The following is a 20395-nucleotide window of genomic DNA, read 5'->3' as shown; positions in this document are numbered from 1 at the left end:
CCCCCCCCCACACATATTTCTATCTAAATTACATTTAATGATGGATTTGTTTTCTAATTTTTATACTCAACTGGAGCAAAAATCATATACACATAAAACAAATATTAAAACAGACCAGACGAAACTCTCAACAAAAAATTAAAAAGTCAGAAGAGAGACATCTTCACATGGCCCGATTGAAAGAAAACACATATATCCAAAAGACAAAAGAAGAAGAAGAAACAACTCTTCACATCTCTTTCTTTCTTCTCCCATTTCTTCTCTGCAACTCTTCCGTACCAAGAAACTTAAATTCCCAACCAGGTTTACTTTTTTTTTATATCTTTTTATTTTAGTTTCCCGGTAAAAACAAACAATCTCTCTGTCACGTCTTTCTTCTTCCACGTCCGTTCCTAATCTCTAAACCCTTCAAGTAAGTATCTATCTATCTCTTTATTCACACGTATAGCATCAGATTACCATAAATACCATCCAACACGAAAACCTAAAATCTTTCTTCTTTCTTCTTGATTCTCTAAAGTTTCTTTCTTTCTATAACTTTCCCGGGAAAACTATGAGAGGCCTCGCGGCTTGTTACAGTGAACACGCCATTAAAGTATCAGATACATACTGTTCAGGTCCTTCGAATCACTCATACCTATCTCCGACATTACCACCTTCGATCCCAGACACGGTTACCACCACTTATAAATCCAATCTCCCTTCTTCCGACAAACCCGTCTCTGTTTCGTTAACCTGGTCTGATAACATCACCGTCGTCATCTCAACGCCGCCGAAGTCTTACTCTGTTTCGCTTAGGAAACCTAAAGGATCAAGAAAGCTTACTTCTTCCTCCGGTTCACTCAACGCCGAGATCTTTTGGGATCTATCTGAAGCAGAGCACGGAAACAACAACGGACCTGAACCTACCGGGAGATTCTTCGTCGTCGTCGTTGTTAATTCCGATATTACCCTTAAGATTGGTGACGTTGACCACCGCGGGAGAGAGGGAACGTCACCGTCGTCGTCGTCGTCGTTATGGCGTGTCTCGAGAACAGAGAGATTTTCTGGAACTTGTTGGCTCACGACGAAAGCTCAATTCTCCGACGTCGGAACTAAACACGAGATTCAGATTCAATGCGGCGGAGGAGGAGGAAGCGGAGGAGAAGGGTATTTATGGAAACTGAATAGTCCAGAAACGATGTCGGTTTACGTGGATAAGAGGAAAGTGTTTGCGGTGAAGAAGCTTAAATGGAACTTTAGAGGGAACCAAACAATGTTCTTCGATGGGATGCTTATAGATATGATGTGGGATTTACACGACTGGTTCTACAAAGAGACAACGGCGACGACGTCTTCTTCGACTAGTTCGTCTTCCTCTTCTTCGAGTTCGTCGTCGTCACCTCCGTGTGCTGTGTTTATGTTTAGGAGGAGGAGTGGTTTGGATAGTAGACTGTGGATTGATGAAGATGAAGAAGAGAGTAATAGGATCAACAATAAGAAGGTTGGATCATTAGATGAGAATCATTCGTTTTCTCTTATCATTTGTGCTTCTAAAAAGTGAACACAACCCAAAAAAAAAAAAAAAGACATTTTAACGTAACAAAACATTATAAAAGTTTTTTTTTGAGATGTCTGAATTTTTAGTTCTTGTGTTAGAAAAGTTTGATTTCCCTTGTCCATGTTATTTCGTAATGGGGGAATTTGCCATACCAATTCCGCAATTCGATGCCCGAACGACAACTAATTTACATTGTCGATACTTTTTAGTTTGGCTATTTTGTTGCTTTGCGACGACGACTCGAGATTCTCATGAATCTTTCCATTTAAATTTAACGTGATACATACATGTAATAATTCCTATTTTCCTTTTTCTTGTTAACGAAAAATATGAAAAAGACTGATCTACCATATAGAATTGTCACAATCTATGGGTTCATTTTTTTTTTTTGGTAGGAACAATCTATTGGTTCATTTTTTTTTTGGTAGGAACAATCTATTGGTTCATTTTGACATATTCGAAGCTTTGCCTTCACTAGCACGTCAATTAAAACTAAATTTTATAGCCTTAAATTATACGTAATTTTATATTCTTAACCGTGAAATAAAGATGAATGTATATAGATAAATATACGTAACTATTTTGATAAATTATGACAGTGATGATAGTGACTTTTTCGATATTTCCAAAAGAACAAAAATATAAAGCAAACATGGAAACAAAAATTAAAAACTTTAACAAACAAAATGGAAAAAGTGCAACTAGCTAGGGAATAAAAAGACGGGATTAAACAAGACAAATAAAAATCAGAATAAACACTAGAAACTAAAATTCTTCAAAATACTTTTTAAAAAAGAAGAAAAAAAATGATAAATTCAACAAATTTGATGATTTATTTTCAGACAACTCGCGGTCTCACATAAATAATATCAAATCAAATCTTTTTTTTTTTCAAGATCTATCAAGTAAAATCTACTATAATTTGTTTCTTCCAAGATCTGCAAGTCAAATCTTCACTACTTTCTAAAAATATTTTTTCGTAAAACTGAAATTACTTATCTAAATAGTATTGGGCCAATGGGCCCTAGTGAGGCTGAAGTCACACTTTAAATAGACGAATGTCGTAGAAGTTACTGATAAAAAGCGTTTTACAAAAAAAAAAGTAAAGCGGTAAAAACCGCCCATAGAAACAATAAAACAATTCAACAGCCGGAGTAAAAGCTTTACCTTGGAGAAGAGGCCAAAACATTCTTCTGGAAGCTACCATTACCATCACTCCTATATAATAATAAGCTCACCATCCTCATCATCATCATCCTCAACTTCATCGATTCAATTCTTCAACCATGTCTTGCTTCACCACCAAATTCGCCGGTAACTAACTCTTCATCCCTCTGTGTACTCTGTTTCTCAATTCTGAGCTCTATTGATTGACTCATCCGTTCTTGTATCCTTCGCTTTTGGTTTGTATTATGCAAAACTAGGTCAGATCTACACATGCTTAGAATTTGATAGTCTTATCTGATTAACGCAACATCAGGACGATATATACAATTGCCGATTTGAGTTTTTTTTAGGGCTTTTAGGGTTTAACGTTTTTTGAGGCTCTGTTTGCAGATGAGCTGATTGCTAACGCTGCTTACATCGGCACACCTGGGAAAGGTATCCTTGCGGCAGATGAATCAACTGGAACCATTGGCAAACGTCTCGCTAGCATCAATGTTGAGAACGTTGAATCCAACAGACGTGCTCTTCGTGAGCTTCTCTTCACTACTCCTGGAGCTCTTCCTTGTCTCAGTGGTGTTATCCTCTTTGAAGAAACTCTCTACCAGAAGAGCTCTAATGGTAATCATATGCTGAATCTGTTAGTCTTCCCTTATTGTGTTATTGGTTTGCTTAATTGGTGTTTTTGATTTGATTGTGATGCAGGTACGCCTTTTGTTGAGATGTTGAAGAGTGCAGGAGTTTTGCCTGGTATTAAGGTTGACAAGGGTACCGTTGAGCTTGCTGGAACCAATGGTGAGACTACTACACAGGGTCTTGATGGTCTTGGTGAGCGTTGCAAGAAGTACTACGAGGCTGGTGCTCGTTTTGCTAAGTGGCGTGCCGTGCTTAAGATTGGTCAGAATGAGCCCTCGGAGCTAGCTATCCATGAGAACGCTTATGGATTGGCTAGGTACGCTGTCATTTGTCAAGAGAACGGTCTTGTACCCATTGTGGAGCCTGAGATTCTTGTTGACGGGTCTCATGACATCCACAAGTGTGCTGCAGTGACAGAGCGTGTTCTTGCGGCTTGCTACAAGGCCCTGAGTGATCACCATGTCTTGCTTGAAGGAACACTTTTGAAACCAAACATGGTTACTCCAGGATCAGAGAGTGCCAAGGTTGCACCAGAGGTGATCGCAGAGCACACTGTCCGTGCCCTTCAGAGGACTGTGCCAGCAGCGGTGCCAGCTATTGTGTTCTTGTCGGGTGGACAGAGCGAGGAAGAGGCCACAAGGAACCTTAACGCCATGAACCAGTTGAAGACTAAGAAGCCTTGGTTTCTGTCCTTTTCGTTTGGAAGGGCGTTGCAGCAGAGCACATTGAAGACTTGGGGAGGAAAAGAGGAGAATGTGAAGAAGGCACAAGAAGCGTTCTTGGTTAGGTGCAAGGCTAACTCTGAGGCCACACTTGGTGCATACAAAGGTGATGCTAAGCTCGGTGAAGGTGCAGCGGAGAGCCTTCACGTTAAAGATTACAAGTACTAAATAAAGAGTCTTTTTAAGGATCGTTATTTTCATATCATCGTTAGTGTTCTTGCTCTTAGCTTCCTATGTTTAGAAGAGTGATACAAAAGAACCCCGCTTAAGCTTTTATCCGTGGTTTCTGTTTCGTTTCTTATGGAACTTTATAAAAATGGTATTGTCTCGTTGGGATTTCTAATTGTTAAAGCTAAAACATAACAACAAATTTTACGGGCTAAATTTGCTACTCAAATATGACATAGCTACATAACATATCTATCAGAAGCAGATGACATGTCAAGGTCTCTGCTACAGTTTCAGTAATACATTTTTTCATATATGAGTATAAACTAGTACTATACGAATTTTTGATGTCAATGTTCATCATTATGATATAGCAAGTATAAATTTTGTTTTTAAGTATTACTATATTAATCTCTCTGAATACTATACATCAAAATCTGAATGCCACTTATAAAAATATCTGAATTATAAACCACTTGTGTATTAAAATTATGTTATCTTTAATAATCACAAACTTCTGTGTCTTTTTGTATCAGTTGAATATATCTGAGCAAGTTGCAAATTGGAATCTTTTGATATGGCCACTACTTCAAAATTTACCCAAATGCTTTAACACGAGTTTTGTAGCATAACAAATTAACAAGCGAACAATTTATTACAAGATAAGAAATACTTCAACACAATGATATACGAAGACATAATGTGTTTATTGACTTGAATTCCCATAACGTCTCTAGTAAACTACTATTTATGAACTTTTAAACCTCTACTATAATTAAGGTCCATATCTATGGGTTTCTTAATATTAAACGGAGGATCATTATTTTTTTCATACTTTTATTACCTTTCCAGTTATAATAAATGGTTGACTAACCAAAGATAACTCAATGGTCGACTAGAGCCCGAGTCAGATTGAACTGTTTTCGAAATAGGCAGCTAGATTGACATCTCTAAATTCTATATTCATAACACTTACTCGGAGTCTCGGACCAATAGTTACAGGCCTAATTGTTAAATGACATCATTAGAAATGTTTAATTGGCATTTGCATGTATCATCAAAAGTATCGGTGTTCAACCTATATATCGACTCGGATGTCGTAAAATTCCACATAGGTGTTATCCGACAGCCGGCATAAACCACTATAATAGTGTACGTGATAGAGAAATTTTGATTTAATTAGGTGAAATTTTTGATATGGTTGATCATTGATGGGAACAAAATTTCCACGGTATAAATTTCGAGATTTTTTTGTTTGGTAGAACACGGTATATTGAGATTGTGAAATGGAGTTCTTACCTTAATCGATTTGACAAGTTTTAGTGAGAAAAAAAAAACTATTTTAACAATATATTAATGTTTAGTGGAGTGCTAAACCTCAACGAAATTGACCCAAACAGCAATATTCACACACTAAGTTATTCTTGAGACACTTTTGGATGTGATTATTATATAAATATCCTTCAGCAGCAAGTCAACTCTATATTTATTTCTGTTGAGAAATAACCATTAACCCCAAAGTAAGCACTATATAGGAAATATGTTGATAAATACATTAAAGCCTGATCATGCCATTGATATTGAGTATATATAATATAATTATATAGCTATATACATAGATGAATACTTGTACATATATATATGAGTTGTACAGTTTAGTTTCACTATATGTAAATCACACAAATTAAGAGGCTAATATCTTAAATGAAAGTGTTTTCAATAAAGTGATGTCAAGATCAAGAGGAAACATGTATATTCATGAACCTGTGATAGGCGAAAACGACCACTTTTAGACAGAAAACATATATACATTTGCGACTTAATTGGCCACCACCCAAAAAAACGCTATATCCAACAAGAGGAGCAATTAAAAAGCTGTCTTTACAGCTTTAACTTCATCATCTCCAAGCTGTGATCAATCCCTCCCAAACCGTATTCTCTTCATTCCTAACTGGTTTGCACTTTCTTCACTCTTCACTCTTCACTACTACTTCACTCTTCAAACTAACTTAACTGCCCCATATAAAATGGCTTCTTCCTCCTCCACTCCATCATCAAACTCATCACTCGTCCCTCCTCAAACCCCTAATTCTCATTATCAATATGCAAGGAACCTCCAAGGACAATGGTGGCCGCCACCCTATGTACAGGGGAGTGAGACAACGAAGGAACTCAGACAAATGGGTTTCTGAGATCCGTGAGCCAAGAAAACCTAACCGTATCTGGTTAGGAACATTCTCCACTCCCGAGATGGCGGCAATAGCCTATGACGTGGCAGCTCTAGCCCTCAAAGGCACTCAAGCTGAGCTCAACTTCCCAAACTCGGTTTCCTCTTTGCCTGTCCCAGCCTCCATGTCTCCAGGAGACATCCAAGCAGCAGCCGCTTCAGCCGCAGCTGCTTTTGGTGCTGCTAGGGATGCGATTGTTATGGCCAATAATAACAGCCAAACAAGCGGTGTGGCCCACGTGAATGATAGTTATAATGACAGTACAAATATGAATGAATTCATGGACGATGATTTGGTATTTGACATGCCTAATGTGCTCATGAATATGGCTGAAGGAATGCTTCTCAGCCCACCTCGTCCTTCTGCCTTTGATGCTGCTTACTACGACGTTGATGGTTTCACTGGAGGCGACGATTACTTGTGGAACTTTCCTTGATAACTAAACAATTTAACCATATAATATATATAAGTATGTGATTCTATGTGTTTATATATATGTGTATGTATGAAATAAAGAAAATGGTGTCTAGTGATGCATCGCATGCATGGTTAGGCCGTTTGGGCCTTGGGGCGGGTTCCTGTCACCGTAGGGTGTTTTCAACGGGTTGGCCATGAGGTCTGTTTGTGGCGGGTTCACCGCTTGTTGTGACCATTTTACGCGATCCCTTCAGACCCGTCGCGTCTTACTTCTTGTTTTTTTTTGTCATGTTCTTTTCTCATTATTTTGGGCGTCACCGCCGTGTAAAATTCTGAATCCGATTTTTCCTTTTAGGATTGATATATATATATATAGATATATATATATATATATAAAATTAAATATATATATATATATATAATTAAATATCTTTTTAAAAAATTGTTAGGCCCCGTTAAGACCGTAATATTAAGACCGTAAGATTAAGGTGTTTGTCTTTAAATCATCTTACGATCTTGGCTGATACTCTTTTATTTTTATAGATGGATAAAATTTCATAAGGCTTGTTCTTAAACAATTATTGATATAACTAATTTTTATTATAACACATAGAGGTTAATGTCATGAAATAGTTCTACATGTTTCTACATGTAACATGTATATATATATATATGTATATATATGTATATATATTTACATGTAACATATATATATATATATCTTTACATGTAACATATATTTGACCACCATATTCTCTATATATCTCAGGATATAGTAGTTGAAGGATCGATATATAGTTTGAAATTCGGCCGGCAGAGAAAGTTTGATGAAAAAAATAAACGTAGTAGTGTATAAAAGAATAGCAATAGCGATAATATAAATTTTTTGCAAACAGTCTTACAAATACTTGAGGAGCTAAATTAGTTTGGTGAGGAAAACACAAGATGATTTGGATACGAGTCTTAATCGAATCATAAGCTTGCTGATTTTTAAATGTATATTTTACCTTTTAATATGATCTACTTACTACTCATGAAATTTTATTTTCATCCGTTTTAAATGGTCATGGTCCCAAAGATGACGTGACATTTTTGAATTTAATTGAATATTATCTGGAAGTTGTAAATGAGAAAACGCAAACAAAATAAAAAATTATTGGCTTAGAATTTACAAAAATATTATAAATTAATATTGCATTCTGCTTAAAATAAAATTAAAACATTTATTGGCTTGAAAGGAACGCAGTCCATCTGAATTTTTACATCAAAAATAAATGCATATGTTCAAAAACAAATAGCTTCTTTAAACGTAAAAAAAAAAAAAAAAAAAAAAAAAAAAAAAAAAAAAAAAAAAGAAAAAAAAAAAACTCCTGAAAAATTTAGAGTTCTTTGATATGCATGGAAAATATTGATGCATACATAATACGAAAGTCTAAACATATTTGAACTATTTGGGCTTCTTGAAACTATAATAAACCCATGTAGTCCCAGGACAGACCCGTTAAAACACTATTTTACATTAAAATAGCTGCACAAGAAAAATGAAGAGCAACGAATAAGTAGTAAAAGTCTTGTTCGTTAAGAATGAATGAATTCAAACATTTGATTTGTTTTATTTCTTCTGTTCTTCATCATCTCCTCCCACCAAGATGTTAACCGTACGTACTTTGAATCTCTCAAGCTTCTCTATAACCTCTTCGACTAGACTGCCCCCTCGGGAACGCGTAGTGTGAATATCAATGCCCCTCTCAAGCTTAGAAAGTTTGTGATCTCGAAGCATCCCAGTATAATCTATCAGTTTTTTTATTTTCGTCTGGCCTGCTATATTTAGTGACAGATGATTTACCACTCATTATTGTGTTCGTATAAATCGAGAATGATTCACAAAATGATGATCTTGGAAACGATATATGTTAAGAAGGAAAATATCAAAAGTATATTGTATTGTGTGTTTATATGTTGATTGAAATATGTATATATTGGAATTGTGTGTTTATGTGTTTATATATGCATTGGGGTTTGCTTAAGTTAAGACATTGTTTGACGAAGAAGAGATTGCGACCGAATCTTCTTCGAGAGACTTGGTAAAGAGGAACCATCAAACGTAGCTATTTCGAGAGCCGTAAGGAAAGTCTTCAGTAATCGTACTCTTGTGTATTCCACACCTTTACACGTTTGATTTTTGTATAGATATTAAAAATAAATTACTTCGTGTGTAAACAATAGTTTACCGTTAAAAACATAGGGGGCATTCACGACATTCATGGTAGATATATAGGTTTACCTTTTACCTTTAAGGTTCCGTACGTACCAAAGTATCTAGAAGCACAACTATTCAATATATTTTTGCATGCACTAACTATTTAAAAGTACCAAATTTGGTCAAACCTTCCACATGTACACTACTAGAATAAATTACATGTCAAATGTTATTAAGTTAGTTCCAGGAAATTACCAAAAGTCTCCAGGTCTTACTATTGTGATTATGAAGCCTGAGCTGTTGTTATACGTGGACTGAAACATTGAGGATCTTGGACATGACCAATTCCTACCGTCAACCTTTCTCGTATTTTTGCTAATAATACAACCTTTATTTAATTATGGAATAGTTGTCATTATTCTTTTTATTTTATTATCATCCATCTCCACACCATTTATTAACTCATACATATTATAGATGCATGTTTGGACAACTAATCCCAAAAACACATTATCATATATGCTCAATAATAGAAGTAGGATTTAAATACTAGAATTCTCACTAATTGCATTTACTTCATCCAAGTAATTACACCAACATAATTGTTAAATTAATAATTATTAATTTATAAAGAGAAATTCCTAATTTGGTAAAAAAGTTTAAAAATAAAATTTAATCGGTATAATTAATATTTTATAAATCCAATTAAAATGAAAATAGCAATTATAATGTTTTGAAGATAGTACTCAAAGATTTTTATAAAGTAAAAAATATTAAAAATGAGCTCTAATAAAAATTAATGTGTATATATATACATATATTTAGATAATTTTATATAATTATTAATTTATATTATTGATGGGACCATATATTTACAAAGGATTTCCAAAAAAAATATTATCTTATTATCGAATTATGTCCAAAATTACATTAGTCTCAACTTGGGACCGAATAAATTTATTAATTTATATAGATTATTAATTTAACGAATATTAATTTATACATATTCTACTGTATATAATGAAATTTTGATTTTATTTTTGATAGGCCTGAAAAACAGTGTATATAGTCTGAATAACGGACAAGACCAAAAGAACAAAAGCAGCAAGAGCCGAGGCAAAAGACCAAGGAGAGCTAAAGTAAGTGAATTTGAAACTAGCCCACGTCACGTGCCAACCACTCTTGTAATACTCATTCACTTCTTCAAACAAGTCTTTGAGGTAACACTGTGTTATATCGAACGCCACGTCTTTGCCTAGACTGTTCACAAATTCCGCGATCTCTATGTCTGTTCCGAAATAGTTCTCTATGATGTTTTGGTCGCATAGATACTCAACGTCCTTGTAACTGTTCATCAGACAGTCTAGAAGCGTCGCGTATGTCGTGAAATGCATCGAGCACGACGCGTGGCACTGCTCGTAGGCCACGCAGTTCTCTAAGAAACTACTCATGAAGTCATCGATGGTGATCGTCGGCATCTCGATCGTTCCGTGCCTGAATCTCACCACTAAGAAGCTCTCTGCGTCTTTCAGCTCCCGGAGTTTGATCCCGGCTCTCCGGAGCTTCGAGATGTTGTGGATGATGTGGGACGGCATCTTCTCCTTCCCTTGATTCGTTACCGGCGGCGCGTGAAGTCCACTCTCCGGGATGAGGCTTGACCGAACGAGGTCGAGGAGGTGTTTGGCTCTTAGCTCTTTGAACCTGGCGAGATCTTCGTCTGTTCTGTGCATCGTGTTGTTGAAGAAGGCAAACGCTAGAGATGGTAAAGAAGTGTTGGTCTCTTCTTCGTTATCTCCTTTTGTGAGATTGAACAAAGTTTCAAGAACGAAGAAAGGGATTTGATTCTCAAGACGAAGAAAATCTCTGTAGAAGAAAGGAAGAACCCAAGCCATGGACACAAGTGGATCGTTTGGTTCGAAAGGAACAAGATTGCTAACTTTACGAAACAGCTCAAGAATAAAGCAACCGTCGAGAACCATCATCTCGTTGAACTCGTCTGAATCCATGTGGATTGACTCGGAGTAACACTCTCTAGCCTCTTTCTCAACGCTTTTCACGCTCTTCATGTAATCCTCTAGAGTTCGGTTTTGGGTTCGCGTGAGAAGAACGTTTAGGTAACGCCATTTGTGTTCTTCAATCATTTTGAGGTGCATTTTTCCACGGTGGTACGGTCCGACCGAGACCACTCGCGGCTCATAACATCTTCCGTTACAGTCAATCATGCTCTGAGGTACTCGGAAGATGGAGCAAGTTGGTTTTCCCGCGGCCGAGCTAAGCAACCGCGGTGGCTCCTTCAGCTTCTTATGCATCCTCTCAATGCGGATCTTGAGGAGGCTTTCTCCCTCATTAGGTACGGAGGCAGAAGGCGGTTGCTCCCCTGCGTCCACCATTTTTATTGGTGTGAAATTGATGAAAATGATCTCTATATTCTATAAACCAAGTGAAGGGGTAGTTTTGTAACTAAACTAGTCTTTATGATTGGTATTTTTCTTTTGCTGGTCCACTTAGTCGTCACATAATGGAGATTGGTCCATTCTCCGGTTGATGATATGTTTCATATATTTAGTTTAAGAGATTTTCATTTTTTTAGTGGAAGTTGGTACTCATGATGGCTAAATGACTTGGTCCTTCCATGATCCTCCGATATTCCTATGAAGCATTAGTAGTGATTGTTATTATTTTATTTTTAGAGTTATATATACGCTCGTTCATAAGATTTCAAGTTAACAATCTAAAAGTTGTATAAAATTTTAGAAAAATATTGGTTGGTCCAAAAAAAAAAAAATTGGTTGGTATCACGTAGGTGTCAATTAATCGGACCATCCATGTCCGAGACTCCGAACCCGAGAGAAGCCTAAAATTTTTGGTGTGAGTCTAATTTCTTATTCTTAAATGCCAGTCCGAAACCGACCGGCCGACCCTGACCCTGAAATCATAATTCAAAAACAAAAATCATGATATGAGAATTTTAACATACGAATCGCACAGCATACACCTCGACATAGTATCAATCCGATAAACGCAAGTATATTTAAATAATCCAAAAAAACATCAGGGTAGGCAATGATTTTGCAACCTTAAAACTTGGGTCTATATGTCATACTATTAAGCATCTCATTTCAAATAGTATATGGTCCTTTAACACCTACTATGACAAATGGGTCCTTATTTCTGTCATTTTAAAACTAATACCTTAAAAAAATCTAGTTCTAATTTTGTTGTTTCTTCAAGTACTACTAATTTTTTCTTATTGGGCCTGCAATTATGAGAATGCCAGAGTGGATTCGATTATGAGAACGTCAGCTACGCTGCTGAGGCTGACTCAAAACTCCTCCTGGAACAACCATATACCGGTTTTAATTCAAAACTGATATAACCAAACAGAAAGTTCATATATGCTAAACAATGAATGTTTCCCAAATATACAGATTAGTTATACTTTCTTGAATAACTAGTTATCTAAAAATAAAACCGTTAACCAAAAAAAAGAGTTATTCTTTAAAGAACATTCAACTAAAGATTTGTACCATAGAAGATGTGGTGTATGAGGAGAGATTAACGTTGTGATGTTTTTAGAAGCGTTTATGACTTATGAGTAGTGATAAGAAAAAACCTGGATTAACGTTAGAGGTTAATTCGGTTTATCAAGTCAGAAATATCTAATTCTAAAAATTTACTAATTTTCTTGCTCTAACCAAAATTCATTATTTGTTCATGGAGAAGAAGAGACAAGTTCGTGAGAAAATTCATCAATCAAAAATAAGAAAATAGAGAGCTCGAGATCGGACACAGCCTCTTCCACTTCTCCACCGTGTTGTGTCCATTCTCTGGTCTCCTCTCTCATATCTTTCCGCACCACCACGTCCACATCCTCCTCTACTCCCAACCCTATCTTCCATGCGTTCATCATCCTCCATTTCTTCTGCCTCTCATCATTCTTCTTCTTACTCCTCTCCTCTTCTGCGCATCGGCTCTCTCGTGTCATTGCTTCATCTACGTCCTCATATTCTTCATCTGAATCGTAAATCCTTATGTTATCGTCTTCCTCGCTCTCCTCATACTCTTCCTCTTCTTCGTCCTCTTCTTCTTCCGACATCTTCCCTTCGAGCTCTACCGGATCCAGCCCCGCTAACTTCTCGAATCTACGAAGCTTCTTAAGTAGCCGCCATTTAGCCCCTGTTCAGTCAAAACACAACATTTAAAACCCTTAATACGATATGGGGACCATTCTCAAGCTATGCCTTTCAATTCCACTAGCCCATGTGATGTGATGGAAGATTGGATACTCACGTTGTACAACTTCAAAGCTGCACGGGAGGAGATTGTGATGGTCAGGCTCGTGTTGGTGGTCCTCGTCCTCCTCTTCCTCCTCCTCCTCAAGAGGGTCAAGTACAGAGACAGGGCTACATTGTTCCTTGTCTTCCTCTTCTTTATCTTCTTCTTCTTGTCCTCTCACTTTCTCTAAGCTCTCTGTCTCATCGCTATCTTCGTCCTGTTACAACTCATTTAACACACTTTTGGTTTCAACATTTTTTGTCTCTTACTATTTCTGACGCTGGATCACAACTATTTTTAGCTATTTCAAATTTATATCCTTATCGCACTATTTTACGTACCTATTAAGGGTTTCTCCATGTTACCTATATCAATATTTTAGGTTTTTTTTTTACTATGCATTTAAAAAAAAAGGAAAAAAAAACGAACTAAAACCACAAGAAATTGAAAAGGTAAAATTTAACTTTTGAATTTTGTAAACATACAATTTAATTCTTCCCCAAAAAAAGATCCCAACTTTTTCACAAAAGTTAATGACATTCTAAGAGTTTGTAGCCAATAATTACACAAGGTTTGGTCTACATTTAAGACTTAACCCACTGAATTCAAAGATAGAGTTCTGATAATTTGGCAGTAACTAATTTTAATTGGTTTGAAAACTTTCAAGTCTAGATTGAGAGACGCAATAATCGTCACAGTGGGGAGTGTTGACCGCAGGAATGTAAATGCCATAAACACCCCCACCATAACCAAGCTCGACGATTGGTGTTCATTCGAAAATAAGGGCATATGCGTTGTTCTAGAGTAAAAAACATATTTACCGTACTTCCTGAAAAAACTTTCCTGATTCAGTCNCAAAAAAAAAACAAACTAAAACCACAAGAAATGGAAAAGGTAAAATTTAACTTTTGAATTTTGTAAACATACAATTTAATACTTCCCCAAAAAAGATCCCAACTTTTTGACAAAAGTTAATGACACATTCTAAGAGTTTGTAGCCAATAATTACAAAAGGTTTGGTCTACATTTAAGACTTAACCCACTGAATTCAAAGGTAGAGTTCTGATAATTTGGCAGATACTAATTTTAATTGGTTTGAAAACTTTCAAGTCTAGCTTGAGAGACGCAATAATCGTCATAGTGGGGAGTGTTGACCACAGGTATGTAAATGCCATAAACACCCCCACCATAACCAAGCTCGACGATTGGTGTTGATTCGAAATTAAGGGCATATGCGTCGTTCTAGAGTAAAAAACATATTTACCGTACTTCCTGAAAAAACTTTCATGATTCAGTCATATCATACAGTGATACAGAGACAATTATCAGCCGGCCATGTGTCTCTGCTCTAATCAGAAGATGTTTTTTCAGGTTTTCCATAGAATGTTTTTTAACTTTTTATTTTTTTACTGTCTAGTAATTTATTTTAATTATGGAATTTTAAATAGTGGATTTATATAGGAATAACTGAGAAACAGAAAAAAAAATATCATAAATAGGTTATATCTTCCAAAATTTTAGAGAAACAACAAAAAATCACCATTAACATGTACTAAATTTTAAGAGTTATGGTTTTATCATTTCGAATTTTAAATTATTAGTGTTTTTTTTTTCTTTTATAAAATTTGGACATCTCAGTTCAGTTCTGATATAAAATTTAGACTACATAATTGTCCATATTGGGTAAAGATTTTATTAAGAATAGAGAGATGGAGACAAACCTCTGTACTGCGTCGCGCCGGAGAAGTAGCCGTCGATGTGAAGTGAGGAGTCCGGTGACCGGAGGAAGAAGGACTTGTTTGAAGAACGAAGTGAAAAGGGCTGTCACAAAAGCACTTATCACCAATCTCCACAAAACGCTCTCTCCGGCTGCCACTACTACTACTACTACTACTCGTTGGTTCCGACCCGCGTTCTAAAGAAATCGCGTTTTCATCAGCGTTATCCAAACGTGGTTTTAGTTTACGGTTTGTTAGCAGCTTCAAGACGGACCCGAACATACCAAACCCGTTTCCTCTGGTCCGAGCTTTGTTGGTCGTCTTAGCCTTCTCCGACTGCTGCTTCTGAATCCTAGCCGCTGCATCCAAGAGAATTGCGGCGGTTCTAGCCGGAATCTGGAGGAAAACACGACCGTCACGTGTCTTTTTCTTACCCGGAGAGCGGAGCTCAAAGAGTGGAGACTTTCTTGGGTCTGGAGATTTATGAGCGGCGAAGAAACAAGAACTCTCGCAGGAGAACAAACCAGGAGGAGGAAACGTGGCGACGTTGTTGTCGGACTTTCGCTTCTTGACACGCAAATCGGAGCAACCCATCTGAGAACGGAGTTCAGAGATGTAATGGTTGAGATGAAAAGGCTCTTGGTCATCTTCAAGAAGCTCATGTAAATGCTTCTTCTTCTCAGCCATGGCAGAAAAGTTTACTTAGCTTTTAGTAATGTCTCTCTCTCTCTCTCTGTGGAATTCAGAATCATGGAGAAATAGTGAAACGAAGGAAGCTTTTTGCTCTTTTCTTATAAGGAGAGAGAAATAGAAAGAGAGAGAGAAATAGAAGAGAGAGAGAAGAGATTGTGGGTGAAGGATGAAAGAACAGTTGAAGACAAAGGGTGAGACATTGGATAAAAGAGTCAATGCTTTGGATTTGGCTACTTCCTAGCATCTTGAAAAATAAAAAGAAAAAAAAAATAAAAGTTTTCGTCTTATGTATTCTTTCTTTCTTCATATCGAAATTATAATTGGCACGTGTCTTATGCAACGGTAATTTTGTTTGTTAAAAGAAAGTTTAGTTGACATATTATTGTATCAGAGTGGGCCTCAAACACTCCTGAAAAAGTAGAGTTAACGTGTGAAATTTAAAGAGTCTTTTTGTAGCCGTGTGTGTGTGTGTTAGTGTGTATAATATTTATCCATTTCCCTTATTTTCACCGGGTTGTGTAAAACTCGATTCATGAGAAGTAATTTCACCTGAACTTTTATGGGCTCACGAACTCCATTTATGTAACGCACAATAATTTCCACATGAAACAACCTTACTGTGTGGTACGGTTATGAGGGAAAATCAAATGGACTACCATTATTACTACAAGTCATTCATGTGTATAACGTTTGTCGAGCTAGTAAACTTAGTTTTAATTAACAAATCTTAATTACTGCTACCGTTGGAATTATAATTAGAGTAAAATTCAGTGAAGTTAAACCGAGCCTTTGTAAACAATGGGTAATATGACAATTCTTGTTGAGGGATGATTAATGTGTTACTCACCCTTTGTACGATGACGATTCGTAATATGACAATTCTTGTTGAGGGATGATTAACGATCTTCGAAATCATAATTGGACTGGATAAAAACGGATTCATGAATTGTCAAAAAAAAAAAAAACGGATTCATGTATGTTCGGTCCCAGCTATATATCGTAGGCGGACAAAAAATTGAGGGTGCTAGTTTTGCATGTGTTAACTCCTAAATTTCCATGTGTCCTTGCTTGAAGTTACGTAGTATCTAGTATCGATATGTGAGTCATAATGTTTGAAGACAAGTAAACATAGATTCAGAAACCAAAAATATTGTTCAGATTCAAAGTAGCAACGAGAAAAGATATCAGTGGAACGTATACAGTTTTTAAAAACTTCTATTTTTTTTTTCTCTATATTTTACCATGTTATTTTGTCAGTTTACCCCTTTTTAGCAGCACTGTTTGCTACTAAATCAAAAAAAAATGTGGTAACTATAATTTTATATTCTGTACTTTCTTTTTTATATACTGAAATTAATTTCAGTGATTTTCTTAACTATGAAGCTAAATATATTAAATTTAAGTGTGACTATAGTTCGAAAATATTTATGGCCTATCAGAATTGTACATAGTTTAAAAAAAACACTGAACACAGAAAATATTCAATACGACTTTGGTACGAGAATTGGTCTACTAGAGTATAGTGGAAACAAACGTTTATGAAAGTAGTCAGTAGACTGCTAAAGTTTGGTTTTATGAAAGTGCTTAGTGAAATGGACTGGACAGTTTAATTAAATACTTTGTTTTTTCTATATATAAATGGACTGACGTTAATTGGTTTTGAAAGCAATAAGATACGATTTTGGTGATAACAATCAGATTGGCACTTGACGTAACTCCTAATCTGAATATCTGATTTTAGTGATTGACAATTATGTAAAACAAAACATCCCATGTTCTACATTTAACATTACCGGGCATATCACGAAATCTATCGTTAATTATATTAAGAAATCCCAAATAACAATACTATTGACTTACAAATTCGGAAAATAAATAGTATCTGACTATGTTGAAATCAAGAAAGCAATCATACCTATAAATTATGACAAATCAATTGTATATCACAAAGTGATGATTTCTATTTTTATTAAAAAGATCTGATAATGATGAGAAAAATAGGACATTAATTATCTGTTTCGGCTTTATATATATAATTTTGGACTACTGAACAGGTCCGTATTTTTGTCGTAATATATCTATGATTAGTATCACAAATTTAGTATATTATCTTGACCCTAACAAAAACACAAAGGAACGACTAAAATACCAATTTATTTTTGTTAAGGCAACTGTTGGCAACTACTAATCCAACGACTGATTTGTCCTACGTACACACGGTTATATACTCCACTACTAACGTATAATGTCCACACGTGAAATATATAACACAAAGTAATACTAATATGCATCGAATCGAATTATCTTCTCCTTGAAATTGAAATTATACAAAAACGAAGAAAATATTAAATACTCACTATTAGAAAAATGCATTGGGCAGGACAATAAAAGGGTTCGCACCATAAATGAGAAAGAAAAGTTGTAGGCTTTACAGCTGGGTACTTGCCCTTTAATTAAATTCACAGCATCTGTGGACTTTATATAGTGGATATTTTTTACTATGGTCCGACCTTATATAATTTCATGTGGCACTACGGTTAGTTTATTGTTTAGTTTTGGCTTCATTTTTGAAAAATTGAGTTAAAGAGAGATTGTGGAATTACTGATATCTTATAGTATATAATTTAGTTTTAATATGTTCATGCACTCATACCTATTTTTCAATTATTGACAAATCTGTGATTTAATAATAAGTAGATTGTTTTTTTTTATATTGTTCTTGTTGTCTCACTATAAATATATACTTACCTTTTCATAAAAAGCGAAGTCCACTAATTATCACCACTTATATATAGAAAATAATTAATTTCAAATAGTACTATACTGTATTAATAAACAATTATGGAAGGAAAGCAACATGTCGAGACACTGTTTGTTCTTGGATTCCCCACTGTCTAGTAAGATTTAATACTTAACCTAATCTACTTTACATATAAAAAACGAACAAGATTTAAGATTAACTAAAGCTGTAGTATTAGTTAGAATAGCAGCTGATTATTCTGATTAATTATTTGTTTATTAGCGAAATCTATGATCTCTCTTTCTTTCTTTTTTTTTCATGCAGAAGACAAAAGATTTTGCTGAACGCGTGGAACGTAAAACGACACCGTAATATGTACTATGTTTTTGTTTTTTTTAACCAGTTTTATTGTTAGGACAAACTTTGTAATCGACCAATGAATTAAAATATCCCTATTTGTACCATGAAATGTCAATTTATGAATATGCATGCCGACGGATTTTATTTATGTATGTACTTATAAAAATGTTGCAAGACAAAAAACCTTATACTATAATTGAAATTTGAAAAAGAGTTGATTGCAATTTTACGTATACAGTAAAACTAAAAAGTTTACTCATAAATTTGGAGTGAAAAGTACATTATATGAATAGTTCGGACGTTTGAACGAAAAAAGAGAGAATAGTTCGAACATTATATGAGTTAATGCTCATTGTTTGGAACGTTTTTGTTTAATGCACACATACGTAAATTTTTTTTTTTGTTTTTTTTGACATCAACGTAAATTATTTACTGAAAAAATGAGACATTGACAAAAGAAATATATATATATACAAATGCAGGTTTATGTGCGTGATACTACTTTGATTTTTTTTTTTTAACGCAAATCGCGCCTTACTGTTTCTTTTTATTTACACAAAATAAAATAATACGACTGGGTCTTTATTAAATATGTAAGTGGATATAAAATAAATGTACAAGTACTTTCTATAAATGTATATGGCTCCCATTTGAGAAATCAACTTTATTTTGAAAATATTTGGAAACCCACTTATGTTGGTTACTGTTAATAGCTACTGTACGTGTACTTGAACTGCAGTCCTACTATAATTTTGATTGTTCTCTCATCATTGCTTAAGGCTTTAAGCTTGTTCGTGTACTTAATTAACTTTGTTCTATAGTTGTCCTAATGTTATTTTCTAAAGGTGGTCTAATTAAACAAAAATTCATTATTTTCTTATTCATTGTTCAAATTGGTGTCGATCGAATTATAACGTCCAAAAAGACTTCTACAGTTTGATTTATTTGCTAGTCCATATATACATAAAACATTGTTAAACATACAGACACATCTTTAATGTTTAATTTCGTCCATAATTCAAATAATTATGACATCTTTAAAAACCTAATGCACAGAAATAGAAGTATGGATCACTTCGTAAATGTTTTTCTGTTTTTTTGTTCGTCAAATAATAATAGAAATGTTCGAAGTGACAGCGCAAAAACAATCAGTGAAAAAATTGGTATGGAAGAGAGAATTGCCATTAACGTAGCAGCCAAATTGTCAATAAATTAGAGGCAGACAAAGCATAAGGTCATGAGACTTGTTTAGAATCCTAATGGCTAAGGTACGTACGTTGCGAGAGTGGGTGGTGTACGTGGCCTAAATCGATGTAAAACAAATCCATACTTCGATCTTAGATAGCGTGCCCACATAAAATTAAGTTTAAATTTTTGAATTTCAACAAAAGAGTGTGAGAATATGGACGTGAAGCCTTAAATTTTGTGATTTAAACCAAAAATGCTAATCATTTCATCACGTAGGTTGCTAAATATGAAGCGACGAACATGTGACTTACTTCAAAATTCTGCAATAATGCATAAAAATAGTTCA

The 20395-nt window shown here is 35.1% G+C and overlaps 5 protein-coding genes and 1 pseudogene across 5 annotated transcripts; 3 read left to right on the top strand and 3 right to left on the bottom strand.

The window, feature by feature from the left end:
* On the top strand, positions 77 to 1762 carry LOC104792424. The gene has a single exon (XM_010518567.2). It carries the CDS (start codon positions 554 to 556, stop codon positions 1541 to 1543), a length of 990 nt encoding a protein of 329 aa, XP_010516869.1. The 5' UTR covers positions 77 to 553; the 3' UTR covers positions 1544 to 1762.
* Positions 2743 to 4400, top strand: LOC104792423 (fructose-bisphosphate aldolase 6, cytosolic). The gene is made up of 3 exons (XM_010518566.1): positions 2743 to 2854; positions 3098 to 3325; positions 3410 to 4400. Exons 1-3 carry the CDS (start codon positions 2827 to 2829, stop codon positions 4228 to 4230), a joined length of 1077 nt encoding a protein of 358 aa, XP_010516868.1. The 5' UTR covers positions 2743 to 2826; the 3' UTR covers positions 4231 to 4400.
* On the top strand, positions 6303 to 7151 carry LOC104792422 (ethylene-responsive transcription factor ERF024-like). Its single transcript, XM_010518565.1, has one exon. It carries the CDS (start codon positions 6334 to 6336, stop codon positions 6892 to 6894), a length of 561 nt encoding a protein of 186 aa, XP_010516867.1. The 5' UTR covers positions 6303 to 6333; the 3' UTR covers positions 6895 to 7151.
* Positions 8470 to 8728, bottom strand: LOC109133455 (annotated as a pseudogene).
* LOC104792421 (UPF0481 protein At3g47200-like) lies at positions 10088 to 11580 on the bottom strand. Its single transcript, XM_010518563.1, has one exon. The coding sequence runs from the start codon at positions 11463 to 11465 to the stop codon at positions 10110 to 10112; it is 1356 nt and encodes a 451-aa protein (XP_010516865.1). The 5' UTR covers positions 11466 to 11580; the 3' UTR covers positions 10088 to 10109.
* Positions 12730 to 16008, bottom strand: LOC104792420 (nucleolin-like). The gene is made up of 3 exons (XM_010518562.2): positions 15072 to 16008; positions 13366 to 13567; positions 12730 to 13251 (listed from the first exon to the last, which is right to left on the bottom strand). The coding sequence occupies exons 1-3, from the start codon at positions 15753 to 15755 to the stop codon at positions 12788 to 12790; spliced, it is 1350 nt and encodes a 449-aa protein (XP_010516864.1). The 5' UTR covers positions 15756 to 16008; the 3' UTR covers positions 12730 to 12787.

Source organism: Camelina sativa, chromosome 6 (genome assembly GCF_000633955.1).
Source record: "Camelina sativa cultivar DH55 chromosome 6, Cs, whole genome shotgun sequence".
Classification (NCBI taxonomy): Eukaryota; Viridiplantae; Streptophyta; class Magnoliopsida; order Brassicales; family Brassicaceae; genus Camelina; species Camelina sativa.
The sequence above is the reverse complement of the archived record's forward strand: the minus strand, read 5'-3'. Positions and strand labels throughout refer to the sequence as shown.

What these genes read in the sequence shown, in the direction of transcription:
- LOC104792424 (XM_010518567.2), top strand. Translation starts at nt 554, where the DNA reads ATGAGAGGCCTCGCGGCTTGTTACAGTGAACACGCCATTAAAGTATCA.
- LOC104792423 (XM_010518566.1), top strand. Translation starts at nt 2,827, where the DNA reads ATGTCTTGCTTCACCACCAAATTCGCCG. An exon ending in CTTCACCACCAAATTCGCCG is followed by an intron (nt 2,855 to 3,097) that starts GTAACTAACTCT and finishes CTCTGTTTGCAG; the next exon opens with ATGAGCTGATTGCTAACGCT. An exon ending in CTACCAGAAGAGCTCTAATG is followed by an intron (nt 3,326 to 3,409) that starts GTAATCATATGC and finishes ATTGTGATGCAG; the next exon opens with GTACGCCTTTTGTTGAGATG.
- LOC104792422 (XM_010518565.1), top strand. Translation starts at nt 6,334, where the DNA reads ATGCAAGGAACCTCCAAGGACAATGGTGGCCGCCACCCTATGTACAGG.
- LOC104792421 (XM_010518563.1), bottom strand. Translation starts at nt 11,465, where the DNA reads ATGGTGGACGCAGGGGAGCAACCGCCTTCTGCCTCCGTACCTAATGAG.
- LOC104792420 (XM_010518562.2), bottom strand. Translation starts at nt 15,755, where the DNA reads ATGGCTGAGAAGAAGAAGCATTTACATGAGCTTCTTGAAGATGACCAA. An exon ending in CGGCGCGACGCAGTACAGAG is followed by an intron (nt 13,568 to 15,071) that starts GTTTGTCTCCAT and finishes GAGTTGTAACAG; the next exon opens with GACGAAGATAGCGATGAGAC. An exon ending in CAGCTTTGAAGTTGTACAAC is followed by an intron (nt 13,252 to 13,365) that starts GTGAGTATCCAA and finishes TTGACTGAACAG; the next exon opens with GGGCTAAATGGCGGCTACTT.